At 34.6% G+C, this 12064-nt stretch overlaps 1 protein-coding gene across 9 annotated transcripts in view; it reads right to left on the minus strand.

Moving 5' to 3' along the window:
- CDH18 (cadherin 18) overlaps nt 1-12064 on the minus strand; it is a 1026794-nt gene that overhangs the window by 92950 nt on the left and 921780 nt on the right. For all 9 annotated transcript variants that reach the window (XM_021076963.1, XM_021076971.1, XM_021076964.1 and 6 more), the window contains one exon: nt 8883-9136. In XM_021076963.1, coding sequence (XP_020932622.1) covers nt 8883-9136 — 254 coding nt within the window. The remainder of the gene's footprint in view (nt 1-8882; nt 9137-12064) is intronic.

Consider the following 12064-nt stretch of genomic DNA (forward strand, 5'->3'; position numbering starts at 1 on the left):
TAAGTACAGTGGGTTCTGAATGAGGGTTACTAACAAATGAACAAGAGTCTCCATACAAATAGCATGAACTGCTGCCTGTTTCTAAAAAAAGAAATTTCTGTAAATTAAATTATCCTCAATTCCCCACCCAATGCATGAGTCAATTTTCATTAAGAAAGTTTATGAGAATAAAGCTCTTTTTCTTCCATTTATAATAGCATTGGTGTAAGACTTTGCCTCATAAGTGAATGAATCAACCAACAAAAAATTCAACAAATATAAACAGAAAGCTATTAATACCTAATGTAAAATTAAGGCATTTCATTGTAGCTTTTACTTTTTTTGTAAATATTTTGGTGGAAATAAACAGGCCAATAAGTCATTGTGCTTTACTCATCAAGAACAGTGTGTTTTCATACAGAGATAAACTTTTTATGTATCCTTAATATTATCCTTTATATCTATTCCTATCATTGTATTTAAAATTTGTTAGATTGATAGAGGAAATAAAATATTTTATAGCCTTTACTTGGCTTGTATTTCTGTTGCATGAGGAGATAGCAAAACATTGCAAAAAGGACAAACATTAATACTTTTCACAGTATTTCATTTACCTCGCAGTTCTGGAAATAATTTTAGGTTGTAATACAATTATCATTTTTAAAGCCCATATTTTTAGACTTCCGGTTGAATCTAAGAGAAAAACCCACCTCACAGTACATTTTGTTGATGCTCTGAACAAATCTACAGGAAGATGTGGCCAAAAGGGTTAGTCTGAGGGAGGAAATGTTGAGGCAGGTTCAAGGGCTAGTTTAATATGATGATTACAGCACAACATTATGTCCTGACCATCATTATAAGCTCACCACATCCTGCATGAACTAGGTGTCAGGATAACATCTGTACTAAGTGCTACTTAGGAAGTTGTATGATCAATGATCAAGAAAATATTGCCTGTGAGGGATTGGTAATCTCCTGGCAATAGACCAGAGGAAGTGTAATTAAGCTTGTGTCAGCTCAGATTTATCCAGTGGTCCTTAAGAACCCTCTCATTGGATAATTCCCTATGCAAACCCTGACTAATTTCATGCTAGCAGATAAATGGGCCCATTGAACACAGGAGATCTTGTAAAGTTGCCCCTGTAGTTTATAAACCTGGGTTACGATTTTTATTCCTATAACACTTTGTTCTGTCATTCATTATATGTGCCATGTGCCATTTCATATTTCTAGTAAATATGTTTTAGTGCAATGAAAAAAAATGAAAAGAAAATGCTTTGCTAAATAAGATGAAAATTTATTGTTAAAATTAGAATTTATGGGCAAACAAATCGGCAGATGAGTTGTGACCATAGAAGTCAATCTTAGCAATGATTTCCTTTATTCAAATATTTTCTTTAAATAAATTACTCAGTTTATTATTTGGTACTCGATTTCCCTTTGATTATGTAGGCATAGATCCAAGATAACTTTTTGTCATGTTAAAGTACATTAGAAAAGTTATTTCTCATTGCAATAATAAAATTTTAGTCCCCAGAGGTATTTATTGTTTTTATCATAAGTCCCTTTCACCATAAAAATTAATTTACAAGACATTTATGTAATGGAAATCTATCTTTTACAGTGATTTACTTGAGAAACATCACTTGGCTTATGGTATAGAAGACTTTTTTCAGTTCTCATACTTTTGATGCTTGTAGATACAGAATGAGAGTGGTAAAGCAAACGTTTTTGAGATTTTCCCTCCCAAACAGCTGTTTTCATAAGTTTTACTGGCTCTGATCAATAGACGGGATAAAGTTTAATCAATATACATGCTGTGGGATATTACAGCAGCTTGGCCTCATCTTTAATTTAACAAAATGTCATACACCTGCAGTATAGCTCAGATTCATTAAAAAATTTAAGATTCCCTTAGCTCACTTTGGGAACACAATTTATTCCACAAGTCATGCATCGAGAAAATAATCTAAAAAATAGAACATAAGGATCATTTGTCACTTGTCAATATAAGGTGCTTAATAAAATGTGCAGCATATATAGCAAATAGATATTTTGGAAAGCTTTTTAACTTCCTGAACCAAAACCTCTATCCAATGAAAGTAAAGCACCTAAAGAAGTAAAATCTCTGCACACACAAAAAAACATGTTTCTGCCTGTTATTTCTTCTACATAACTAAGATCATAGAAATTCTAATAATCTTGAGTTTTAGAAACACTATGGAGTCATTTTAAGCATTCTTTAAAAATTTACTTGAAAATTTCACATGAACACTATTTGAATGTTTTAGTCTCCAGTCAGTAGACTAACAGACATCAATAAGCCAGGACCTCAGTGTTCATTCCAGGACGAAATGAATTACACATGCTCACCCAGGCAACAGGTTCTCCTTCTGGCATTGAGACTCTGGTTTGGGGTGGTTACCACCACATTCTAAGCTGTTAGGTAAATTTGAGCACTCAATGGAAAAATATTCAGGGATCTTCTGTACCTTTGTTGAAGCATGGTAAAAATGACCACATTCCTGTTTCGTTTCTATGATTAGTAAGCTGTGTGATTACCAGCCAGCTTTGTTCACAGAATTGTCATCTCTGTAGGAATAGGACTGTTTTGGTCATCTTTGGGTCCCTTTACATTTTCAAATGCTACAGTCACATGACATTTAACAGTAAAAGTATTGATTAATCCAAATGTGCTACCTTGACTATAAATCACCAAAACACAAGCCAAAGACAAGGACTTCCATTTTTTAATGGGAGCCTACTTTCTCTTGAGCTGCACTCAATTTTTATGAAGTGCATTAAATGTCTTTAATGAGTTATCTCCTTTGTATCAGAAGACTATTCCAGTTTTGATGAGGGTCTATTTAGGCTTTCTATTAAAGGTCTAATTCAGATATTTTTGACTTTCATTAAGCTATACTTGTATAAGTAAATTTGGTCTATAGAAGAAAACCTCACTCTATATGAGATATTTTTAATATGGATATACTTTGAAACTGGGTATTTTCTGGGTATTCTCACCTTTCTTTTCAGAATACTGAATCCCATATTCAAACTTTATTAGTCAAATTTTTACTTTATTTTTCAAGTTTCATATGACTTCATTATTATTTTGAAATACCAATTATTTTTGCTGTTGTAACATTCTAAATAAATGAGGTATTTCAAACTGCCATCTCATCATTAACTATGCGAAAATTTCAGAAATGCGTAAAAAAACCGAATACACTAATAAGAATACAGTGAATATACAGGAAGTACTTGTTCACTGAGGCTGTAACTAAACTCAGAATAGGGTGAGTAAACATTTCTTTGCAACTATTCTTTTTTTAGAAAATAACTTAGATTTTTGTTTTAATATGGCAAATATTTCCAAACCTGGTCACAATTTTATTTTTTATGTTAGCCTATAAATTTGGCTATTGTTTCTTATATAATGCCATGGTAAACATTTGAAACAATTATGTGCAATATTTAAAATTTCCTTCTAATAGCTTTAAAGTTATTGCACAAAGAAATTATCAAAAATTTTATGAATTAATAAATGTAGAGATAAAGTCAGATTATAAATAAGAGTGGAAAAGAAGTAAAGATGAGTGCATATACTACCTCACATAAACTCATAATAAAGCTCTTCATCCTGTGAGAAATGTTAAGTGAGGACTTCAATAATTTTCTTTTTGTTGTACTAAATCAAGAGATATATGTCTTTGACTTTACAATATGGAGAAACTCCAAAATCAAGAACAGTTCGTTTTTGTAAATTTTTTTTAATGAAGTGCTAGGGTTAAAAATTGAAATTGGCATTCTTCAGCCTCTCTTTTTTCCAGAGTATGAAACACATCCAAACATGAAAAACATTAATCTGTTTCCTACTTTGTGATATTTGATTTCTGTAAATGCAGTTTATTATTATTATTACTAGTTAAAATATAGGAGAGACAACATATTGTGGCTTTAAAACAAACAAAAAAATCAGGGTTTTGAGAGTAAAGTGAAACTGGATTTAAATTCTGGATCTGCCACTTTATCACTATGTAAATGTGGCCAAATTACCTGTCTGAGCCTTAGTTTGTTCATCTAATACTAATACTATGATCTTATTAGGGTTCTTACAAGGGTTTGGGGCATGCATTATAAACCTCTGGCCCACAGATATCAAATAATAAATGGCCACTCTTTTTAATAGTCACATGATATAAGGTCACATTTCCAGAAAGCTCTCTAACTTCTCCTGTCCATCATAGGATTGCTCATCTATCAGTAGCTACTCAGGAAATTCCTGAACTTTATTTGCAGTATGCCAGCAAGTGAGCACAGCCTATTTAAATCAAGGTTTCTTCACTGCTGGTAAATAGCCTCATTCTGATTTTATTTTTAAGAAAGCTAATGATGATATTGTTGCAAATTGCATATCCTTGTTTTGAGACAAAAGGTAGACATAGCATGCTTTTAGAAATCTGAAGAATCTCACTAATAGTTTAGAAAATTAAAATACAAAAGACAAGTCAGGAAGTTTTTCTCAAATGCCTGTAAGACTCAAACTCCCTTTCATTACCAATTCTACAGACTAGGAGCTAATTGCATTTCAGGGCACATTGCAAGGTACATCTTTTCAATGTGAGCTTCCTTAATTAGTACAAACATTTGGTCCCTGGGAAAGGTGGAAGGATAAGGATTGCTTTTGTATTTGTTAATGTTTTCTGTTTTTTATTCACTGTTTGCACCTAGAGGCCCATGTGAATGACATATTTTTATTAAAATCAAGAACAATATTATGTAAATTATGCCCCCAAACACCAGCTATGGCGTCTGATTATTTTAAGGCAGCTTTGGAAGGATTCATTTTAGTTTCCTAACCAAAACAAAGCATAAAGAAAAATGCACATGCTAATGGATTTGTGCTTCTCGATATTTGCATTTGGAGACAATATACCAATCACTTTTGCATAGCAACAACTGGGAGAAAGTGTATAATGTAGCTGATGTTCAATTAAATGTTCCCAATAACATAGAGCAATTTACTGAGGTGATCGACAATATAACTGAACCATTATATGCAAATATTTTTAAATTAATTACAGGATATGTGTTGAAACATTCACATGAGTATGCATGTAAATGAAACATCCATATTGATGTTATTTCCTAAAAATTTGTTTTTCAGAACATTTTTTTTTTTTTTGTCTTTTCTAGGGCTTCACCCACGGCAGATGGACGTTGGCAGACTAGAGGTCTAATCGGAGCTGTAGCCACCAACCCACACCAGAGCCACAGCAATGCTGGATCTGAGCCGTGTTTGTGACCTACACCACAGCTCACAGCAATGCAGGATCCTTAACCCACTGAGCAAGGCCAGGGATCAAACCCGCAACCTCATGGTTCTTAGTTGGATTTGTTAACCACTGAGCCAAGATGGGAACTCCTCAGAATTTCTTTCTATGAATGTAATTATCACTCCCATTTTATCAGTGCACCACAATAAACCACAGTTTATTCTGTGTCAGGAATATTCAGCTACAGCATCATTGATATTCTGGACCAGATAGTTCTTTGTGGTGGGGACTCGTGAGTTGTGTGGGAATTCAATGCCTTTCCAAGGAGATAGAACTCAAAGCCTCTGGCCAAGACAAGTATTACCAGACCCTTATTGCCCCACCTCTCTCATTGTAAGGACCCCTCCCCCAACTTGAGCAACCTGTCCTACTCCTTCCTTCCCCCTACTACAAAAGGTATGTGGCCTACTCCTCACCCTACCGTTATAGGGGCATGATATGCTCCAACAGCTGGTAAGTGTATCAAAACACCCCTCTTTCCCAACCAATTAGCAGGTCAGCAGATATATCTTAAGACTTCTTCTCTTTCCCTGGGCTATAAAAACAGACAGGATCACACACTCAGGCCCGGCTGGCTCTCCCTGATCATCAGGAAGTCATCCCAATGTGCTGGCAGCATCTCTTATTGCAATAAACTTATCTTTCTTTCCACCCTGCTGTGAGTCTGTAAATTCTTTTTCCAACCCACACACAGACCATAACAACTTTAGGTGTTTAGGACCATCCTTGACATCTACCTAGAGATGGTAGTAATATCACTCTACCTAATTGTGTCAATCAAACACATCTTATCTTCAGACATTGCCAAATGTCCCCTCATGGTGCGACAAGGGGTTTGCACTTAGCTAAGTACATTTTCATGTAAATGGGTGCTTTTGTGTATATGGGGATATATAGAGCAATATTGAAAGAAGTTTGCCCCAGCCACAATTTTTGCTCCATTGGCCTGCCTTTCTGGAACACATATTCCACCTTCACAGCATTTTGAAACTTCATTATTTTGAAATACAAAAATCTTCCCATCATTGTTTTTATTAAAGTGACTTATGCATCTCTAATTTCTTTTTCCCCCCACTGACACTTCTGTCAGGATAAATTTCCACCATGTCAGCCTACCTCAAATGCTTTCCATGATCTCTCTCTAGCTTTTTTTACAACCTCGTTATTTTGCCATTCCCACACAGGTAATCTAAGCTCCTTGCGTACACAACAAACTGCAGTTATTTTCTTTATTCTTTACCTGTCTAATCCTTCATTTGGGTTTTGAACTTCAATTCAATCTTCCTCAACTCATTCCCTCTAGAAAATGTCAGGGACATTTGTTCCCCACAAATTTATCAGACCTTTATTACCCTATCGAAGGATGTAATTTTTTTTTTTTCCTCTCTATACTGGACTTCAAGCTGCTCTATGTGTGTGTGTGTGCAGGCATGTGTTTAATTTCTTTGTCATGGGGACTACTGTACTATCGGCATATAACGAGGTGCTTTAAATGCTACTTTAATTTTTTTTGGCCTCACCCACAACTGGTAGAAGTTCCCGGGCCAAGGATCAAACCTGCACCACAGCAGTGACCTGAGGCACAGCACTGACAAACTCCTAAATATCACTTTTAAAAATAAATGTACCCCCACCTCTTTTAATCAAGAATACAGAATGAATCATTAACATAAAAATTTAGTTTTAAAAAGAAAGTCTATCAATTTTATCCAATATTTTCACATCAAACTCACAACATGAAATAGTTTTATTCCTAAAAGGTGTTGGCTCATTTTGGCAAATGGCCACATTTGTAAATAGGCTTTGTAATGCTAGATTTTAATATAGTTCAACAAATTTTCCTTATTAAGTGTCAAACATCCTATTAAACTATGGCATTCTGTGGACTGATGAAGCATAGTGGCCTTCCTCTGGTTGGACTAATAAGCATATCAACTTCTGCTTGCATCCCTTAATTTAAGATCAATTTCCATAACTGGGTTTATGCATGTTATTTTGCATATCTTGCCTATCCTGCTTCAAGTAATGTCCAGTTCTTGCTTTCAGGGTGACAGAGGGGTTATCAACTGACAGGGCAATGTTTCTGCATGCAGAGGTGAAGCAGAATTGTTTAATACATATATCTGTGCTCAGAAAATGGTTTCTCTCCATGCATGAGTGCTGAGGCCATTTTTACAAACCTTAGAAACAATCATGCTTATATAAAAGGAAATGGAAACCCTTTACAAACATTACGTACATACCAAGGAGAATATTTATCATATTAGCTTTTGTTAAAATGGATTAAAACTAAAGAAAATGAGAATACAAACTTGACGGGAAAGTGCAGACAGACTTGTTAAGGATTTCAGCCTTTCTAGGGCCTTAGGATTATCCAAGGGTATAAATATAGGGTGACTAAAGAGTTTTATATGTTTATGCAGTTATTTGATTTTTGTCATAATTGAGACCAAAAAAACACCCTGTGATTATGCAAGGAAAGCTGTAATTATTGCTAGGCAAGATATACTACAATAACAAAATATTAGTTACTGAGCACTCACCAGCTATGCTAAGTACTTTCTGTCAATCTAATGTAATTCTCTCCGCATATGTATGTAATGTTATTATTCTTGTTCCTATATGCGATATTAAGATGAGTGAGGTTGAATGACTGTGTAAGATCACACGGCTAGGAAATCAAGTCACCAGAATTCCCATATCAGTTCTCCTATCTTCAGAGGTGATTCCCTAACTTGCCTTGGACAAGTCAGCATTTATTGAGTGACTACTAGTGTAGGCCACACTACTTAGTACTTTAAGCACATCACCTGATGCATTCTCACAATAAATCCAAGAGATAGATATTATATATTCTTTTACAAATAAGGTTAAATAATGTCCTAAAGACTTAGAGCCTTGTGACAGCACAAGGAGTCAGAACTGAATATTATTCCCGAACCCTCATTATTTTTACTGTATTCATACTTCTATTACTAAGGTAACAAGATTCTCTGCAATTAAATAATTTTCTATAAAATTTTCCAATCAAGTTCCCATTGTGGCTCAGTGGAAACAAATCTGATTACCATCCATGAGGATGCAGGTTTGATCCCTGGCCTTGCTCAGTGGGCTAAGGATCCAGGGTTGCCATGAGCTGTGGTGTAGGTCACAGACATGGCTTGGATCTGGTGTTGTTGTGGCATAGGTCAGTGGCTACAGCTCTGATTTGACCCCTAGCCTGGGAACTGATATATGCCATGGGTGCAGCACTAAAAAGACAATTAATTAATTAATTAATCAATTAAATATTCTAGTCAATTATGCTCCCATATATTAAGTCAAATAGAATAATTTATCTGTGTGCTCAAAAGTACATTCATGGAGATAGCTACATGTATACTAATTTCAACAGAAACCCATCTGTTATTTACTCAGTTAAAGAATCAATTAGTATTATGATTGAATTGTATTAATAGAAAATAACATGGAAATGAAATATGTTAAATATTATTTTCTTCTTTTCAAATTAATGTGAGCAGCAATAAAATCTTTATATATATAAAAGGTGAAAGCGTACCATACCTTACTAAGCTATTGGCACTGTCGGGATCTTGTGCCAAAACTGTGCCGACGACAGTCCCAATCTTAGCGTTTTCATACACTTCCATGACATAGGAAGGCATGGAAAATAGTGGTGGTTCATCCACATCCCCAACAATAATCTTCAACATGGTAGCATCTTTAAAAGGACCCAAGTGAGAAAAGCGAAAGTCAAGATGTGTATTTGCTCCTTCTATGTTGAGGGTATATGACTTCTTTTTCTCATAGTTCAGTGGCTGTGGGAAAAAAAAAAAAGATTTCCAATATTATGATTACTTTTCAAATAAACATTTTCTTTTACATTTTTAAATAAATAAACATGGGTAAGTTTAGATCAAATTATTTCCATTTATAAACAAACTATGAAATTCATCTTAACAATAACTCCTAAAGCAGAAATCATGGAAACTCAAGTCTAAATCAGTTGTGATTTTTCGCAGCCATAAATGTGGTAACTAGAGACAAAAAGATATTTCCCATAGTGAAGCCAATATGGCTTTTTGTAGGCTCAGTCTCTTCTAGAAATTTCTATATCCTCTTCATCTTAAATTATTAATTTTTAAAATATTTGCTACTAGAGTTCCCTGGTGGCTCAGCAGGTTGAGGACCTGGTGTTGTCACTACTGTGGCTTGGGTGGCTGCTGTGGCATGGTGTGGGTTCGGTCCTTGACATGGGAATTGTTACATGTCAATGGGCACAGCCAAAAAAATAAAAACCTCTAAACAATTTATTTTGCATCATTTATTTTTATTTATCATCATCTTTTCACCTTACTGGTTTTAAACTTGATACCTTATTTTAAAATCTGATAAATTTTTAAGATTTCAATTCAATGATATTTTCTTGAAATTTTAGCAAAAGATTTTATACAGACTTTTGAATTTCATTTTTATTGTTTTAATTTTATTTACTTTTTTACTGTCTTTCATATATTTATTTTTTGTTAAGTTCCTTTACTATGATTTTTGATCAACCTTGTCTTTTAATTATAGCTTCTGTTTGTTTATACTATTTAATTTTTTGCTTTGAGTCTAAATTAATAGTTTCTCATAATCTTTTTAGTCTTTTTTCTTTCTAAAACCATCTAGCTAATATTTATTTTTATTCTGTAATAACATAAAAAAGATTTATGGGAGTTCCCGTCGTGGCACAGTGGTTAATGAATCTGACTAGGAACCATGAGGTTTGCTTGTTCGATCCCTGCCCTTGCTCAGTGGGTTAAGGATCTGGAATTGCTGTGAGCTGTGGTGAAGGTCTCAGACACGGCTTGTATCCCGAGTTGCTGAGGCTGTGGTGTAGGCCAGCGGCTACAGCTCTGGTTGGACCCCTAGCCTAGGAACCTCCATATGCCGTGGGAGCGGCCCTAGAAAAGGGAAAAAAAAAAAAAAAGATTTATGAATTTGGTCTAGCATACTGTAACATAAAAAGAAGGTCAGTCTGGTGTTTTGTCCCAGGGAATAGATGGTCTATGATAGGATATAAAATAGTGAATAGACATTTATAGCACTATATATTTGGTGCTATAAGGCATTGTAGGTATCATGAAAATAATGATGTAAATTCAGATACAAGAATGTGTGAGCAGGTGAGTAATATTTCCAAAAGGAAATACGTTTTTAGATAAGAAAAAAAGGTTTAAAAATTGTTAAACATGAGGCACATAATAGGCTCTGTGAGGCAAAATAAGCTTAGATTCAGGACTAACCATGTCAAAAGTTTCCATGCAATATTAATGCAGGTTATACAGAGATTAGCCTCTTATTTTGAGCCTATGAAGTACCTATAAGTGTATAGATTAACACCTATGAGAAGAAACAATAGATTTTTTTTTCATTTCTATTTCTACCACTGATTTTGTGCTAGTTTGCTTCAATCATGCAGCCTTCTTTCTTGGCAGGATCAGCGAATGACCATTCCCTAAGGAGAATGCAGACATATTCCTTTACCCCAAAAGCCAGAGAAGCTGTAGGGTATCTTTAATGGGATTTTATAAGCAGAAGATCAGTCTTACTGTTGATTATTTTCCTTATCTATTCTGACTTGCCCTGGAAAATTGTCCTTCCCAGAGATTAGAGATTGTATAGAAGGAAAAACAACCATTTAATTTCCAAACTAGAGAAAAGAGCCTGGAACCTACAATACTTCTCAGGGATAGTAATAAGACAGGGTCACTACAACATTTTTAAGTGTTTGTAAGGTCAGAAACAAAAATTTTAAAATATTAAAAACTCAAATTCTTAAATGTGAACCATACGTGCCATACACATACATTTATATAAAATAAACATATTATGTATTCTAGATTTATATATTCTAAAGAAGGGCTAATTGATCTGTAGTTTATGATCCACCAATTGGAAGTCATTTCCTTCTCAGGAAAATTAAAACTAGAAATGAGTTGCCAAAGAAACCAATGTCCATCTTGTTGAGAAGTTGCATGACTTTTATTTGGACCCACAGATTTATTGCACCTTTTTCTTTCCTTGATTCCTCTCTCCTTAACATTAGTAAATAAGAATGTCTTAGACTAATTAAATGTCTCATCCAAATTTAAATCACCTGTCCCAGAAATGGTACACACTTGCTGTCTATCAAGAATAAGATGCACTGATTTGGTCCCCTTGGTATAGAAGAGCATGGGCTATCAGAATCCAGGTATTTTGCTCATGGAAAGCAATACCCTTGGTAGGCTTACTGCTTAAGATCAATGTCATTTTTCAGACTCAACTTGCTGCATCTGGCAGATGTCACAATAACTAAGTTTCAATGAGAGCCTTTCTGACTCTCAATGAAATTCGTGGAGATCATTTTGGCCATCTCTACTCTATCAGATAGTATTATCAAGCTGTGCATACAGTATGACAGACATCTCTTTTTCCATTTTTAGCAGGTCCCCTGGCAAGGTGTATGTAATTTATCTTAACAATAACTTATGTACTGCTAAGGTACAGGCTGTTTATGTGAACACATGGTTTAGTGTTGATGATTATCTCATATATATTTAACTATCCCAAGACAGAGATAATCATTTTGAAGGACTGGTTTGTCAGGCCTGGCAGATGGATAGATAAGGACTCATCTAGAGTCACTAAGGAGTGAGAATATTATTTCAGTATGGGTGGGAATTGAGAATCAGAAGAATTAGTGCAGATGGAAATATTTT

Source organism: Sus scrofa, chromosome 16 (genome assembly GCF_000003025.6).
Source record: "Sus scrofa isolate TJ Tabasco breed Duroc chromosome 16, Sscrofa11.1, whole genome shotgun sequence".
Lineage (NCBI taxonomy): Eukaryota > Metazoa > Chordata > Mammalia > Artiodactyla > Suidae > Sus > Sus scrofa.